Raw genomic sequence first — 18,639 nt, 5'->3', positions numbered from 1 at the left:
CCCAGTTGAAACCAAGTGTTGTGAGATTAAGGAGTTTTCATGTTGTCTTCTGACTACTAGTTGGTCATCATGGATGTGCTCTGTTAGTCTTCTCCCTGTCATTCATAGTGGCTCTTATAGTCCTTATACTGTATGTTGTAGACGACTCCTGTTTTTCCTTCTTCGGCTATTGGGTCTTTTAGTTTACTTAAGATGTTTTGGAGGGCTTAACTTGGTTTGTGAGATATGGTAATGTCGTGTGGTTGTAATAGTCTGTTGGTTGTTTCTGAGATGTTTCTGATGTATGGTAGTGTTATCCTTTTCATGACTTGTGTTGGTTGCACTGTAGTGTGTTGAGTGCTGAGGCACTTTTTGATAAAAGTTGCATGGGTATCCATTTTGTTGGAAGTTGGTGTATAGATGTTAGATTTGCCGTCGTTAACCAAGGACTACCTGAAGTACCTACCTGTGAAATCTGTATGAAAAAATGACTTGAAAGGTAAAAAAGGGAGACTGGGAAGGATGAAGATGGAAATAAGTATTATAATAAAGTAAATAATTACTTAAGGCCACAAATGCGATTTCCAAATTTTGAAACTAGAAATAAAAGTAAAAAATTATGATTGAATCACCACTTTTGCATGTATTGAAGCACACATACTGTCAGGACCAGAGGCATTTGCCTTTGTAGACCACCACATTGAGGTTGACAGGAAATATACCCAGACGGGACCGAAGTCAGGACTTTCAGCTGTAATTCAAGAGGCTTGACAAAACTGGGGCACTAAACTTCAGATGCAACTATACAACAATGTGTAATTCTATACTGTTTGACATAACCATGAATTTCAACTTGAAAGTTCAAAATTGCTTTTCAGACAATTAGATCCACATGTTTAGCCTTTTGGGGGGTGAGGAAGAGAGGGTGAAAAATAGTTTTGCAAAGGAAAAAAAAAAGCTCTTTTAAAAATCAACAAGCTGTCCCATTTCCAAGTATTAGCAGCAATAAAAACTACACATCTCCTTTATATACAATAAGAGTCATTTGCATAGGCTTAAAGCAGCAATTTTGGATCTCACTTAACATTTACAAGCATATCTTTTGGTACTGCCAGCACAACTATCATTCAACGTAACTTAAGAATTCAAAATTTTATTTTTTAAAAAAAATAAGCACCTTGGTGTAGCTTTCTGTACAGTTTCCCGTTTATCATCTAAGGTGCAATTGGTTAACTTAACTGAGGCATTCAGTGACCCATCTGACAACATTTTGACAGCAGCAGATATTAACAATAATTTAAATTCTGCAAGTTTCAGACGATTATCTCGTTCATCCTTAACTTGAGGCTGTTTTGAAAAGAAAAGAAATAATTAAATTAACCTTAATATAGTAAGTAAACGAGTTACACAAGGAATGTACAAATTATTTTCTTTTCTTTTCTGTCTTCAAGTTAGTCTTGATTCCTGGCAATTGTCTGGACAAGTTCTTCCAATTTCTTGAAAATATTTTCAGAAGTGATTTGCCACTTCATACAGCTAAGAGAAGTGACTGGCCCAGTGTCATCCAGTTGGTTTTGTGCCTAAGGCAGGACTAAAACGCACAGTCTATCTAACCTAGTGCCTTTAACCACTATACCACACAGCCTTTCACAAATTCTGTTACTGTGAACAAATTTCTAAATCACTGAAAAGGCTGGATTCAAACAATCTTGAACAGAAAGGATTTATCACAGTTACAAACTGTTACTTAAGTGATAGACACAAATTTTTCAAAACAAAATATCTGTACTACTGTAAATTGTTATTCATCTGCATACGGTTTTAGAGAAGATAGCAAGCAGTGATGCTCTATTGGAAGACAAGCAAGATTAACTGAGGCTTTCAAAGCAAGCTCCAATGGCTGAAGCAAAAACAATTCTCCCCATGTGAATCAGTTGTACAAAAAACTCAATTGGCTGGGCATGGGAGGGAAGAGAGTTCAAAAACAATACTTTTGGCCCTTACTTGTGGAATACATTTGGAACGTAGGAGAGTTTAAGAACTAACATACCCATCCTCATATCAAAGAGACCCTTGAAATCAGTTGCCCAATATTCCAAATTTTTGGAGGTGTGGTGAAATAAGTGGGATGGGGACAGTTGAGAGATAAATATGTATTTACTCTCACTACAATCAACCATAGTTATTGCTCAAGAATATTTATCTGTGGCGACTCTCTTGCAAATCACTGATTTTCTCAGCATTTTCATTTCCATTACCTTTCTTCAAGCAAACATTATCTATCCCATCCCATCCCATCTTTCAACACTCTTTTGTTTAAAGAAACAAATGTACTTTTAAAATTTAGCCTTTCCTTATTTATTCCTCCTGCAAATCATTCTTTACTTATTATTATCTTATTTTATCTCTGTAAAGAACTGTGAGTCACGTATCTTTGTGTCTTGTCTTAGTATCTTTTGTAGTTGTAGGCACTATTCCACCAATTCCACTTTGGCTGCACCAAAAACTGCAAGGATGTGTTAATATATTATGTAGTGCTACCAGAAACAACAAGGAAAAGCTTGGATGCCTTTGAAGATTAGCCTGAAGATTATCTCTTGCATGAGAAGTGCTGCTTCCTTGGTAAATTTAACTCTTTTGAAACACCTAGGCAGAGCTTCTTTCTTGTCTTTCTTTCCCTCCCTGTTACCTTTTCCCCTAATCTTGACCTAGTTTTGTTTCCTCCTCTTTATTATCTGCCCTTACCAGAGCAGCTCTGATTTGGGGGGGGGGGTGCCTCTGAGTCAATGTTAACTCCTGGCGACTGCCTGGACTAGTCCCTGCAGTTTTCTTGACAAGGTTTTCAGAAGTGGTTTGCCAGTGCCTCCTTCTTGGGGCTGAAAGAGAGAGACTGACTCAAGGCCACCCAGCTGGCTTCGTACCTAAGGTGGGACTAGAACTCACAGTCTCCAGGTTTCTAGCCTGGCGCCTTAACCACTACACCAAACTGGCTTTTTGATTTCTCTTACCCCATCTTTTTCTTTCTTGCTATTTCTACTACAAAGAGGGAGCATGAACATCTATATTTAAAAAGAGTGGTTAGTGTATTTGAGAAAAATGATTGTTATGCAATAGGGATCAATTAGTTTAAGAAATGAGGTACTTTATTTTATAAGTGATTAATTAGTTGTTATTAATTCAATTAATGTATTTTCCTGATCTTGCCTCCTCCATTGCTTCTGTCAAGTGTATGTATATACATATATTTATATATGCAAAAAACCAAAACCAAATCTGTGTGTCACTTTCACATGTATTTAAGTGGTTAAGAGAATCTCAAAGATTTCAGCTAGGGCAACCTAAGGTTAACAAGGTGGGGAAGCTGTGCCTTACACAAGATTTTAATATGTGCTTAGTTATTTCTGTGTATTGTTTATTTCTGTCTATTCTTCCTATGTGGTACAGTGTTGTCTTAAATTCAGGTTGTCTTTCTTTCAACTAAATAAGGTAACAGACTGCCTAGAGTAGGTCTGGACATAAATATACACTGTTGGTTGTGCTGCTTGGGTGGAATTGATGTGAATTAGATAACGAACATAGCAAAAAGATGTATTATATCCGAACAATTCCATGGGAATTTAAGTCTTTTAAAGAAACGGAACAGTTTTCCTCACATAAGCATACACACTCATTTTTTTATTGTTAAAAGAAAGGTACTCATACAGAAGAATAACAGAAAAATAAAACCTGATTTTCCATTGTCCAGCAACTAGCACTGTAGTACTTTTTAAAGTTCCTCACTAGATTTGTATGGATAAATGCTTGCTCTGCTGTCTAACTACCCAAAGTAAGATTAAGCAATGATAGTAAGCTAGCTGAATAATTACAGTGATTTAACTTCAAAGAATATATTTTCCTTACCTGCTTGGAATGTGGGCTGTACAAAGCTAGAGTCAGGGAATCAAACTGGAAGTCTAGTTTTAGTGTTGTTTTTACTTTAACCGAGGAATGCATTTCCACCACAGCTGATGTCACCACTGTTATTCCGGCTTGAAACATTAGAGATATACATATTAAGCATATACACAAAAGATACATTAAATCAAGAAGGCGAACAGTTTTTAATCCACAGCATTTTAAAGAAGAACTACTTCTCACCAAGTAAATATTATTAAGTACTACTGCCATTAAAAACTTTCACCAAAAAAATAACTTGCAAGATCCAAAGTTGTAAAATTGTGATGCTAAAGAACGTTCAGATATTCAAATATTTTTTAATATATGCTGAAAAATATTTGGATAAATCTACTGAAGTACAGTTGTGAGATTATTTCTGTATTATGCAGAACTATTACATCATTAAAAGCAAAAGGAATAAATTGGAATGGACTTCTTTTTGTCTTAGGTGTGAAAAATAATGTGAATTTGTTTAGATAGTAAAAAATGTTTAGATATTAAAAAAAATCTCCTATGATTTAACATACCTAGTTGATAGTGTAAACCAAAATATTAAAAGAATGTTTCCATCTAATCTATAAAGAAACTGATTAAATAACAAAACTGTATAAAACAAAACTAATAATTACAGATTATAATTTATTTCAGTCATTTATTTAAAGCTGCAATCCTATATTCACTTCAGGAATTATATAAAGTGGGGATAGTCTGACTGCATTCAAGGAAAGTGGGAAGAAGTGTGGTAACCCCATTATCCTTTCACCACTCACCACATGTAAAGGATGACCATCTGTATAGCTGAACTTCTACTATCCATGCAGGCTCCCCAGACGATTGAGGCTGATTGAAAAATCAAGGTCTGTAATCACCTGGAAACCCTCTACGGATAGAAAAGGATCTCTACAACAGATAGTTTCTCTTTATATGTAGGAAGCATAACAAGGGGTTTTGTGCTAACATACTGGTTTTTGCTCAGTGTGAATATGAGCAGACTATTGCCATTTTGAATAAACCCTGAAGAGGTTTCTAATCAGGACTCACTAACTCTACTTCTGGTAGTTTCACACACTCTATTTATATTACTCTCATACAACCACTCCAACCAATACGAAATATTATCAAAATTAATTGGTTAAAGAGCAAAGACAATTAGATTTTTTTCCTAGTAAAATGATATAATTAGGTTAACTTAAAAGAAAAATACCTCCAGAACACTGGGAGACACTTGCAGCTCCACTATGAATGCTTATTACGTCTTTTTTTCCTGGTACAGATGGAGGTTCAGAACTATCTCCTAAATTTTCATTCAAGGTCCTCAAAATCGTAGTTATATCTGCCTGACTGAGAATCAGCTTTGGAAAAAAAGTGGGTAATACAAAGCATTATTTTAGTTTGAGAATGTCTGAAATTATTACTTACTACTTTCCCACCATAAAATCATAATTTCTGCTTTTAAAATATATTCTTTACACTTTCAGTGCTCAATCATTAATTTACAGAGAAACTTCAAATATGACTTTGCAACAAAGTTCAAAAAAATTCAGAAAAAAATCTGATTTCTCCTTTCCTTTTGCCAAATTCCCTCATTTCTCTCAAACACAGTGTCTTTGCTAATATAAGCAACTATTTTGTTAACAATGCAATTGCCACTGTCTGTACTTTCTGCATTTCATTTTCTTCTATTCTCATTGTTTACTCCTTAATCTGGTATGTGGATATCTTTATAGTATATATGTAATGTGTGTGCAGGTGCTTGTATGTTCAGGGGAATACTAAATGCACCACATGACAGATTGGACTTCAATCTAGAGTATCTTATGCCATGATTTGTGTGTTTCCTTTTATTTACTGGCTTATTTATTTACAAATTTTATATGCCAATCACTCTCAAATGGCTCAGGGCAGCTTACAGCCACCCACAATAATATAAGCGTATGAACTCATAAAAATGAGTATATTTTTATTGCTTTTTATTTTTTAGCTTTGCTTTTGTCTGATGTTTGGTTTTATGTAATTGCTGTAAGCCACCCAGAGTTGAAGTTCTAAGACGGGCTGCCATACAAGTCTTTAAAAAAATAAAATAAACAAACACCTAATAAATAAAGGCCTTGGCAAAAATACAAGTTTTAAGACACTGGCTAAACCCTAATAAAAATAGGCCTGCCCAAACTCAACCTGGATATGGCACAAGACCTTATTTCCTGATCTTTTTTTGTCTTTATATATTGTTGTTAAGTTGCAAAATGTAGCTAAGAACATAGTATATGAAATAACATAGATAAAACATTTATATTCTATTTGACACTAATCATATTAATAGCTACTGCCATGTTTTTAAAAATATACTTTTGGAATATCTGTGTTCAAATTCTGTGTGGAATACATTTCTGAACTTCTAAAACATCCAAATTAAGAACTTACATTAATTGGCTTGAGACGCCCAAATATCTTAATGTCAGGAATTTCATGATACCAGGGAGCAGCCAAATTGCGTTCAACTTTAACTTCAAGATTTAATGGCTGTAGTAGTTGTAATTCATTTTGTAATAATCCACTCATAATACTTGATCTGAAAATAAAAATGGAAAATATGTAACATGATGTATTACATATAATTAGGAGCAGGACTGCAGTTTAAATTAAATGTGATTCACCATAGTAAGATGGAAGAAATTCTGAAAGGTGCAATCCTATTAGAATCTGAGATTCTATTACATGTTACCAAACCATACATTCCTTCAAAATATTCAGAACTGGTTTTGTATATGTTGACAGCTGCAAGGATTTTATATGCCTTTTATTTGAAAAGACTTGACTCCCTCCTTGAAAGAATGGCTAAATAAATTCTGGGAGTATGCCTTGATGTCTAGAATAACTTTGCATTTAAAATTTAACATAGAATTTAAGCTTAATTGGAAACCATTCTTGGACTACAATCTTATACTAGTATTGTGCCAAATCCAAAATTTGATTTTTAACTAGTACTATAATTTATAGCATTGGTGGAATGCATTGTTTACTACTTATCTTTTAATTTCTTGAACAATGTTAACTAATTAACAATGTTAACTAAATCTTTTTTAGCCTAAAGCTCACAAGAGATATATGGATTTTGACTAGAAAATAGATACAAAATATTCATAATACAGCAAGCTTCTAGTGATGTACTGCAATTTATTAGCTTTATATTTCTTTTTTACCTGCCCATATTTCGGTGTCTGCACCTGATTTTTTTTCCTTCTTTGAACTACTTGTTATATTTTTTCAAATATACAAAAGATGTGGGTTATAAAAAGAACAAAAACATAAATATGCCATTAAGTAGAAAAGGTACTACTGGGGATTAGATGAAGCAGACGGAAAGGCTACCAGGGTCCCCACCTGGTTTTAAGGTTGTTCTAGTTTTGCATCCTTTTCTTGTGTTTTTCCCATAAAGGAAAGGAAAATTTCACTGGGAAAGGTGTGGACTATAGCAAAATAGTTTCTTTTTCCTCTTCCAAAAACTCCCCCAATTCTTTGCCCTTCAAATCCATTGCAAACTGCATAACACTTGTGTTTATTTTTCTTTCCCCCTTGTACCTTGGAGCTAGGTAGAGATAAGGCAGAGAAGGATAAAAAATCTGGATGCCCTAGAAAAATGTTTAGCAAAGGTTGGTTACTATTGTCTTAGAATTAGACATATAACTAATGAATTAGTTGAGTTCTCCAGCAATATATTTTGGGCCAATTTAATTTAAGATTGCAGAAATGACTTTGAATCAATTGCTGTATACTAAAGACTTGTTATGTTCTTCTTGCTTTATCTTTGGTTTGTGGAATTCATCAAGAAATGTGGATTTTTCAGACATAAGGTTCCTAAAGCAAACATCACATTACACTGGCAGCAGAAATCTACACTGATTTACAATAGTGGATTGCTAATCTATTATTTGTCAACATTTGAATTGGGGAGGAGGGTTCTCATAAAAGGAAGTCTTTCAAGCAAAATATTCAAGGTATTTTTAATTAATTTGAAATTATAAAATAATTTTAAAGAGGAAAAGAGAAAAAAGAATGGCTAGAAAAGTCTGAATTTGAGGGAGGAACAGAATTGTTTAAAAAATTAGCTTTTGGGGGTTATACTATATATAAAACTGATGTTGTAAACTGAAGCACACCACATAACACTCTTCCAATAAAGTTACTTAGTTTGAAATTACTTTTCAAAAAATTAATTACGAAATCATCTTAAGTTACCTGTACAATTTTAGTTCACTCAGCTTCACAGAAATACTGTCAAGAACTGGTGGGACACTGTAACGAAGCTTAGTTTTCACAAGCACAAATTCATTTTTTATGGTGATCATACCAAAATCAGCGACTAAAACATCAGTAGATACTGCTGACTGTGGGATTATGACAACAGGTGCTTTAATGTTAATGTCCAGTGCCATTCGGGAACTCTGCTTAGCCAATTCCTTTACACCCGTAGCTGCTTTCTCAGCAGCCTGAACAGTGGCTTCAGTAATTGCTTCCTTTGCCATCTGAAAATTGTTTACAAAAGCCTAGAATTTAAATAAAAATAGTTCAGCAATAAATGAGGATAATAGGCATATTTAATATGCCAGTGTTTAGCCATATGCATTCCAAATTATCAATACAGTCACCGTCTTTATCTCACACATATGTACTTCAGGAACAAGCATTTTGTTGTTAGAGGAAAACATGGTTTTCAAGGAAGCAGGAATTTAATGTCCAATCACACTGATTTTTTTAAAAACTTCCAGTTTTCGACAATATTTTGCAAGTACCAGTTCCTCAATGGTTCTCACAGAAAGTAACTTAAGCAGGAGCCACAAGTCCAGGAGAAACCCCAAACTGCACACCAGTTTTATCTGAGGGAATGCTAGTCAGCTACAGTCAAAGATGACGCCTCACTTGATCCAGGAGAACCAAAAATCCCAAGTCACTCTGTCTTGCTGTGGTTGAGTCAGAGCTGGTTCTGCCCCATCCAGATCCTCATAGCTTCCAGGCACTGGGCCAACACCAGAACAGCATCACCTGGCTGGCCAGAGGTGGAGATATATAGCTGAGTATCATCAGCATACTGATGATACTGCACCCCATGCTGCTGGATGATCTTCTCCAGCAGTTTCATGTAGATTTTAAAGAGGAGGAGAGAAGAGACCAGAGCCCTGAGACACTACACTTTGCAGAGGACTTCTCCTCCCCCCCAACCTTAACTGGAACCAGTCACAGGAGGAGCAGAACCACTGCAAGACAATACCCCCGCATTCCCAACCCACAAAACCAATCCAGAGGATACCGTGGACAATGGTATCAAATGCCACTGAGAGATCCAGGAGGGCTTCAACAGATGCACCACCTACATCCTGAGCCCTCCAGAGGTCATTCATAAGCACAACCAATACTGTCTCAGTGCTGTAACCCGGCCTTAACCCTGACTGGAAAAGGTCCAGATAATCCGCTGTATCCTGGGCCTTTTAAGGTGAGTGCCTACCACTCTCTCAAAAGGGAAGATTGGAGACTGGGTGAAAGTTTTTATTTATTTATTTATCTATCTAATTTATCACTGCCCACCTCCCCCACAAGGGACTCTGGGCGGTTCACAATACATGAAAGTTGTCCAACAATCAGGTCTAATGATGGCCTCTTGAGAAGAGGGCATACCACTGCCTCTTTCAAGGCAGGCAACACCATTACCTCCTGCAATGAGACATTAATCCCCACTTGGACCCAATCACATGCCACCTCCCAGGAGACCTTAACATACATCAGCAGTAACTTCATTTAGAGGACAATTACACTTTTACCTTAAACCAATTATTCTGCATTATTTTGAGGATTCTATTTCAAAGTTGCACATATCAAACTGGAAAATATTATCTCTCTTGCCACTGATCTTAACCTCTGATGTGTACCAGAACTTCTAAGTGTAGAACTTAATGATATGATACTAATCAATACAAATCTTAACTATATTGTTTAGATACAATGTAACAAATATATTTTAAAATGTGATTCGATGTATTTAATTTCAAGAAACTGCTCTCAAGAATGATTATTTGAAAAGCTGTATCAGTAAAAATACAGTTCAACTGAATAATAAATAAGGACTGCTAAAACAAATCCAGTAGCTTTTCCTAGTGTAGAGCAAGCAAAAAGGGTTCACTTTAAAATCACCCAAGCTGTCTGTGCTAGTTCAAAAATACCAAGAGATAAAAAAAAGTTTTGACTTACCAAAATTGCAGAAACAAATTTGTTTACAAAAACAATTTGAATACATCCAACGGTTAAGTGAATCTGGCTGTCAACAGCATTCATATTCGTAAAGGAAGCAACACCAGCAGCATATGTATATGTAATCATTTTTAAACTGAAGACTTCTTTTCCAGTAATATAGACAGCCTTGAAACAAAAAACAATGTTCAGTGCAAAGATTTTAATTTTAAAGAATTATGTGTTTATCAATAAAGTCCATGAGGATAATTCTATACCTCCCCTTCTATTCATGCAATCTTTCCCATTCATGAAATGGGCTTTGATCCAGTGAATTAATGAAAGTTTTAGGAGGAAAACTTGTGACCTTCAAACTATCCTATAGAGCAGATATTAAAAGTAGGGAGAGGGAAGATTAAAAAAAATCCCTGGTATGAGCTAAGTCCATATATTTTTTCTCTGCAATATAGGGATCAATCAAACATGTGCACTGTAGTCATCGCATGCCAACATTGGCCCACAACCTTTGCTATAAAATATAGTCCAGGAAAAATCACAATGAGGAGGAGAGAAATTAAATAATTTAAGGCATCTACTATTAAATCAGGTGCAGGTCAATATTTAAAACTGCAAATGCGATGTTTTCTACACAGAGCCTAACACACAACTGGCATTTGAATTAGCAAATATCAACAGATTAAAAGAACATCTGTACCTTTTTATAAAGCGCTGTCACATCACAATCCACAATAATTATATTTTTTAATTTAGCAGATATTTCAGTTGTTTCTTTCTTCATCATCACTTGGCTATCAAGACCTAAATATAATAAAATTAATAATTATAAATGTCAATGGAGCTTCATTTTCAAAGTCTTTTCTCTAGAATCTTGTTTTATTTTTACCTTCTATACTAATTTCGGATATCCAGCGTTTTTGTTCTCTTATAAAAATACGTAAACAATTCATGTCTACACAAAGATGGAGATCACAAACATCATCATGTTTTGATTTTTTTGAGCCTAAGGGGAGTTAAAAATTAACAAATAAATATGATTAAAATGGAAAGTTGAATTTACTGAGGCGAATATATTGCATTAACACCCAACTCACAAGAGGAAATAAATGAGAATAGATACCAGAGAAAGGGGGGGCTGTTGAATCTTCTCATCTGACTACACTTAAAAAAACACTATAAAACTAGGAACTACAAAGGAATACAGCTCATGCATAGGGGGCGCATTCTGTTCTCATTATATACTAGGATTTTATTTTGGATGAATACCGTAGCTTTGACAAAACAGAGCTTTCAACAGAAAGATTTTTTTTTTAACTGCTTGAAAGGGACAAACTTCCTAAACAATAAAATATTTAGCATCAGTCATGGAAAGAACTAATCTTTAAAGATGTAATTCTTTCCTTATCTCATTCCATGAACAAAATCCAAAATTGTTTTCAGATGGACATTTGGGGCATAAGAATGCCTATAATTTTCAATAATGAAGTCAGCATTTTTACAATTACCTTGAGTGATTTAGAAATGAGTACTATTAATCCTGAAATATTTTCCTTAATGTACCTTTAAAAAACCCAGAATGTAAAATAAGGCTGAAACACAAGAAGCAATACAAAGTTTGATACTGAAAAGCCTTACTAAATTTCCTAAGAACTTCTTTTTTTTCTTCTTTTTCCTGGACAATCTCTACTGTATTTGCCTCTTGAGTTGGAAGGAGATTGTTTAGAAAATTCATTGTACTCAGAAGTGCTTCTGTATGTAAATGAATATCTATAGAAGAAAAAGTCACCTACAGAACAAATACATCTTATTAAGAATATGTTTTAAAAGCACCTTCTGGGATGTAGTAATTATATAAATAGAAACCATCATTATTACCTTTATCAGCTGTAGAACATTCTGATATGTACTCTTCAGTTCTGGGGCATTAATATCTGCCTATACTCAAAAATACGACATTTAAAACTTGAAAATATTACATAATGTAAGTCCAACAAAACTCTACAGAAAGTAGATCTATATTCTATTCTCTGTATTCGCTTTGATAATTACCCCACTTCTGGAATAGATCAAAGGGCCAGCAGTCTGCTCCACCTATTGTCCACTGCTGTTTATCTATTACCCAATGATAAACCTGGCCTTCATAAATGTGTTTAATACCGATTGATTTGATTTTCTTCTATTCTTTGGCCAATACATTTATTCATTTAATTTATGGGCCACGACTGAATAATTTAATTTTTTAAATATTTATCTATAGAAAGATAAAGGAATTTTTTTTAAAATATTTTTCCTTACCTTTGTGTACTCAATTGCTAGAAGATCATCTACTGAATTATCCAGAGTTGAAATAATATAAACAGGCTTGTCTTTATTATCTAATTAAAGAAACAAACAATATTAAAAATCATGTTGCTAAACAAATGAATTGAGATCAAATACCATCAAAAACTATACACAAAGCATATTAACTTATAGATTTGCTTTAAAAGCCGAATTAATTATATTGGACAAAGAAATTCATGGTTAAGATCAGTAAATCATTATTTATATTGCACCAATATTAGAGTTTCATAAAAGCAACCTAAAGGGAGTAATGTCAAATGATATTTCATTAAACAATTATTACTGTTACTACTACTATTATACTTCAGTAATAATAATAATACCAAAGTTCTGTTTGTTTTTTATGCTTGGTTTTGTCCTTGACCATAAAATTAAATAAACTATTGTTAAAATAACAATGCAACAACGCTGGCTGGGGAATTCTGGGAGTTGAAGCCCACACATCTTAAAATTGCCAAGGTTGAGAAACATTGGTCTATACTCTTAACAACACAGAAAATCTAAATAAGAGAACTTTGAACTGAAAATGTTAGTCTCTGATTATAAACTGAAGAAAGTGCTGTGTTAGGATCATATCCTAATCAGAAATATGCATCTTTCAGACCAATGGAGGCAAATCCAGAGAAGTGGGAGTATATTCCGGAGTACAATCACTGGGAGTCATATTGTACACATATAATCCTATTACATGAATGAGATCCAAGAGAAATCAAATTTGACTCATAATCTTTGTTCCCAGAGTAGGCAGAACCTCAAAAAAGTGATAGCAAAATTATGAATGGAGCCTGATGAGGTAAAAGGTATTGACCTTGAAGATGTGGAGACCACAGACATTGTTCAAAATAGAAGGTAAAATAACCCCAGAGGGAGAGCTTGATGGCAGTGAAAGCTTTAGCAAAATAGATTATTCTGGCACAATCTGGAAGATGCTCTCTTATGGTGGGCAAAAATAATTTTGGAATAATATTTCTATCTTAGTGGGTGTACTTTCCTGGTTACCAATACAATATAGTGGAAAATATTTCAATATAGTGGAAGCTACAGTATATTTCACTACATCTTCAAGTATGAAAATAGAACTTCCTGTCATTAGGTGCTCTGTACAAGGGACAAAGACCCTAATGATTGACTGGAGAAGATAATAAAGCATAGTGGTAGAAGAATGAGTACTTCGACTGTGAAGTCTGCAGTACCCTGATGGGTGTGATGCTTGTTCTTTTGGTGCAAAAGAGGGAAAAGCTTCCCTCAATTACTACACAAATTTAAAATGTTCTTGATGACTTTTCAGTTATATTTTGAAGAGTATCTGAGGCCCAAACATTAGAAAGTTTAGCTTTCCCACTCCGACAAGTTTCAGATACTGAGAATTAACTATTCACTATATTTCTGCTTTTTTGTAATTTAAAATTGAATACAGATAACAATAGACCCTTGCTGGAAGTCTTCTCTCAGTCCTCCCTTCTTTCATTAAACTTTTTTCTCCTTTAACTAAAATAAAAAATGGTACAGCAAATTGCTATTTTAACCAACAGTTATTTGAAAAAGTTAGGAGCTTAATTTTGCTCATTTAAAATCATATGTAAATACTTACCCATATATTCTGGACACATTAAGCAAATCTCTCTAAGAAATGCAGTAGCACTCATGTCATATGTTCTAAGCTTAAGTTCAGTGCCTAATTTTATAATTTCCAACCGAAGAATTGGCTTTTCGATATCTTCTGCAAGACGACACACCTGAAGGAACACCTATTTTTTAAAAAAAATGGGATGGATAACCAAATCAGCAATAAGCTTGGAATGAACAGATATTTGCTATTTCATAGAATCACAGGGTTGGAAGGAACTTTGGAGGTCTTCTAGTCTACACTTTGCCTTGCAATAGTTAAAGCAACCATTCATTTCTTAGAGAAATGAAAAGCTTAATTTGTCTCATAAGCATATTCTTTTTGAATTTGGGAGAATGATCATTTTAAATACCTAAAAATATAAGCGTAAAACAGAATAGTAGGAGTTATTTCTTAACCAGAAGTTATGTCAATAATTCAAATTTATTTGCGAAAAGCCTATGATTGCATTTCATTCGTTATTATCTCAGTCAAAAGAAAATCAAATCTTCCTTCACCCTAAAGTAACACAACGTAATGAAGTGTTTGTTTCAATCAAAAGAAAATAAATTTTCTTCCTACACTAGAGTAATATGATACAAGTAAGTATGTGGTTGTCTCTGTCAAAACACATTCTTTCTGCATTCTCCCAAACTGACACCATTAATTCCTCCTGTACTGGTAACGCTACTGCTACAGTCATAGTTAATAAGCAGTAAGCTAAGTCTTTGTTTCAGCAAACTTGACTGAATCCTGGTTGCTGTGCTTTCTTTTTCCCTCTCTCCAATGCTGTATTCTTCATTCATATGAAGCTTTGGATCATTTTCCTCAGTAAATAAACCAACAAATATAATGTTTTTGACTCCTTTGTTTAATTGGGTTCTCTTTATCTAGTTTTAGGACTTGTGTGGAGAACAGATCACATTTTAGGTCGTATTTATGCAGAAATATTGAAAATCCAAACGAGTTCACAAACTTTTAACCGCCACTGTATGCATTGCTTAATTATATGTTTCTGGATTAAAAATTCAAATTGTTTTTTTTTAAGGCCTAAACTGTAAAAAGGGTTAATAACTGGTCCTACCAGCTAGGGAATATAAAACTTCCATCTTGCCTGAGTAGCTTCTAATTAATACGTTTTACTGGTTATAGTGTTACTAGACTCATTGGAGAAAGTTGCTGGAAATAAACAGATGCCACCATTTATATTCTATTAAAATTCAATGGATTAATAAAAATTGAAGAGCAAAAATGAACAAACAAAACCTTGCATATGGTCAAATACAGAAACATACATACATACGTGTGTGTGGAGGTGTATGTGTGTGTGTGTGTATATATCTGCCCTGAGTTATTTGATTGCAAAAGGGTAGAACTTAGATAGATAGATAGATAGATAGATAGATAGATAGATAGATAGATAGATAGATAGATAGATAGATTCATTCTCCTCAGTATTGCTCCAGCAGGCACAGAGAAAATTCTTAATGATGTTGCTAGCAGAGTGACTGAAAGAGAACTGAAAGGAAAGGCAAGAAACATAATCAGGTAGAGGGTAAGTCTTCTGATCAAAAATCTACCTCCCACATCAAAAATTCATGTCTTGAGCTCTGTGCAGGCGATAATTAATTCATATATTAAACAAAATCATGAAGATTTTCATGATCATGGCTATGGTCTGAGTCAGTGCAGGCAGCTTCCTATGCATGAAAGTTGTATAGCGTTCATTTATTGATGAGTAATGTACAATAAAATTTGAAAAAAAAAATACAAAGCCAGCAATATAATTATAATTTATAATTAAAATGATACTAGTATCTTTCTGATTCTTTTGTTCCTTTAGCCCCTTTGGTTTGGCCCACTGGAAGCCTTAAATATATAATTTGGCATTCTGCTGCTGCTCTACTTTCCCTAATGATCCCTTCTTTCACAGCAGCTATGACAACCCCCACCCCCAAAATATCCTGAAGATCCCCTAGTCCTCAAGAGAGGCTTTTTGAGGGCAGATGGTAGAATGCTGTGAACTCTGGGAAGACAGGGAAACACCAGATGACTTTGTTTCTGCAATCTCAGGACTTGAGCCATAATTTTTAAAGATAAATTTAGCAGACAGTCTTTGTTCAATCTAGTCATGTGTGCTAAGGAGAGAATACTGATGCCAATCAAATTATTTTCAGAAGTAAAGCAACTATAGTAATAATGATAAAGAATTCAACATGCATTTAGGAAAGAAAACTTACACAAACAGTATGACAGAAACAGTCATAAATCTTTAAGAGTAGAAAATAAAGCATTACCTCAGATATTTCAAATCTTAATTGGAAATCAGTCATATTTTTCAAAGGTTCTGGTTTTGCTGTCTTTTTTCGGAAGCTGCTAGCTCTACTCAATGAACCCAAAGGTGCTTCAAAAAATGGTAAGTCTTCCAAAGGACTACTTGGAGCATCATAATATTCATCTTCAGATTCTAATAATAGTTTAAGATAAAATAATGATTATTAAAACATGCTTACATTTTGACCTATTTGTATTACACGGAGAAAACCCAATAATTACATCTAACATAGGCAGACTTTAGATTTATGGGACTGTTTAGGTATTTGTTTTTATTATTTAGCTAGAGCCCCAAGACCTACCAGCCATACCCTAATATGAAAGGCATATGAAGTAATAATTTCTGAGATTATTTTTGCATATTGGAATAAAACTGAAATTATAGTGCTTTTCATAAAAATCCAGTCTTGCTTGTTCCAACCCTTTTCATTCCAAGTAGCACAATTTAAAGAAGCTGATTTTTGTTGCTACTGATAAACAAGTGGGAGTCATAAAATTTTGGGAATCTACTGCAAATGACAGGCATACAGATTTATTTTCTGCTCATCTCTGGTGTGCATAAATAATATATATTAGCCCTAGAGAAAAAAACTTGCATGAAAATAATTATATAAAATAATGAAATTCTGGTTCATACGTACATACTTACCCATTAAACTATTCCCTTTTGTGGTAACCAGTGTTAAACGAAGTGCAGAAAAATAAGCAGCAATAAGCAAAATAAATTAAAGTCAAGAGATAAGAGAAACAAAATTCTAACTAAATCTAGTTTGCACCAACACCAATCATTATACCTTTGTACTTTTGTATCTTTGCTTTCTACATTGATTTATATATTGCCTTTTGGTTATTAAACTTCTCACTGCTCTCTTTTTCACCAGTTCCATCCAACTATAACTTTCTTAGACTTCCCCTTCCTCTCAACTCATTCATTCTTCTCTTATATATTTTGTTTTTCAATCTGATCCTCATCCATTCTTTCTACATAACAAATCATCTCAGCATTAACTTTCCTTATATTGATCACTGTTTTAAAAAAAAATGTTTTAAATCTCTTGTTTTAAGTACCGATTTTCACTGCATTCAGCTTACTATTATGATTGATCTGCCATAGCCAATTCTCACTTCCATATAACAAAGAGAAACATGCTCTTATATCCAGATATTTTCCATTCTTCTGACAAGCATTAATTCCTTGCAACAGATCACATTACCCGCTATCTTTTTACTAACATTTGCAAAGTATTTTATGAGTGAACATTTCCAGATTAAATAAAAATAAAGTGAACATTTACCACTTGATCCAGCTATTGAAAGAGGTTCTAAAAATGGAAGTACAGATGTCGACATCTGAGGTGTTGTTATCAGAGAAGGTGCTTGAAGCTGCAATATAAAAGCAACATTTAATCTTCTTTAATTTAGAAATATATGACTCCCTTAGCTAATATAAATATTAACCTTATCCCTTCTGGCTATTCAAGGCCAGTAAGCTACAATAACAACAACAACAAACAACAACAACAAATATAACAATAATAATATGAGAGAGCCAGTTTGATTTAGTGGTTAAGGCACCAGGCTAGAAACCAGGAGCCTGTGAGTTTTAGTCCCTCCTTATACATGAGAGCTGGCTGGATGACTGGGCAATTTACGTGGACATGAAATGGAGGGTTGGTAAGAAGATCACTATTATGACAAACACACAACAAGAGAGTGAGAGGGTTGAAACAATTTCTAAAAACTTGTAATTTTTCCTAATTGCTATCCCCGCACAGAACTTTTGTCTCAGCCATAGTACAATGTGGTCTACTCTGAAATCTTCTATGTTGGCAAATAACCAGAGAAAACAGAAAAATAAAGGCATTAGCTAAATACTTGCTTATATGACTTCTGTATTCAACTCACAATTTCCTTTGTGCAAAATAAGAAAATATCACATTGATCAAATAATTCGTTCTGATTAGAATGCCCAAGAATCTTTTGTGTTATAAATGAATATTTAAACTTGCCTTGGAAGGTTGTAGAACAACTGTGGGTTCAGAAGAACTTTTTGGTTTTGGAATACTATCAATAAGTTCCAGAATAGATTTCAATTTCTCATCTGAGATACTGAAAGAAAGTAATGGCAGCTCACCAAACATTTTGTACCTAAAAAGAAATAACTATTAGAGAAACAAATCCAGCCAGGCACTTACTGTGGAAAT

The 18,639-nt window shown here is 34.1% G+C and overlaps 1 protein-coding gene across 1 annotated transcript in view; it reads right to left on the bottom strand.

Annotated features, from left to right (window-relative positions):
* Positions 1-18,639, bottom strand: part of VPS13A (vacuolar protein sorting 13 homolog A) — a 140,214-nt gene that overhangs the window by 65,593 nt on the left and 55,982 nt on the right. Inside the window, exons 23-37 of the mRNA XM_063295163.1 lie at positions 18,445-18,583; positions 17,731-17,818; positions 16,399-16,568; positions 14,087-14,243; positions 12,448-12,527; positions 12,028-12,087; positions 11,788-11,938; positions 11,039-11,155; positions 10,850-10,953; positions 10,156-10,323; positions 8,152-8,459; positions 6,337-6,484; positions 5,120-5,267; positions 3,880-4,007; positions 1,157-1,326 (exon numbers count right to left, since the gene is read on the bottom strand). Coding sequence (XP_063151233.1) covers positions 1,157-1,326; positions 3,880-4,007; positions 5,120-5,267; positions 6,337-6,484; positions 8,152-8,459; positions 10,156-10,323; positions 10,850-10,953; positions 11,039-11,155; positions 11,788-11,938; positions 12,028-12,087; positions 12,448-12,527; positions 14,087-14,243; positions 16,399-16,568; positions 17,731-17,818; positions 18,445-18,583 — 2,136 coding nt within the window. The remainder of the gene's footprint in view (positions 1-1,156; positions 1,327-3,879; positions 4,008-5,119; positions 5,268-6,336; positions 6,485-8,151; positions 8,460-10,155; positions 10,324-10,849; positions 10,954-11,038; positions 11,156-11,787; positions 11,939-12,027; positions 12,088-12,447; positions 12,528-14,086; positions 14,244-16,398; positions 16,569-17,730; positions 17,819-18,444; positions 18,584-18,639) is intronic.

Source organism: Candoia aspera, chromosome 2 (assembly GCF_035149785.1).
Source record: "Candoia aspera isolate rCanAsp1 chromosome 2, rCanAsp1.hap2, whole genome shotgun sequence".
In the NCBI taxonomy this organism is placed as follows: Eukaryota; Metazoa; Chordata; class Lepidosauria; order Squamata; family Boidae; genus Candoia; species Candoia aspera.
Note: the sequence above shows the minus strand (reverse complement) of the source record. Positions and strands in the feature narration are given on the sequence as shown.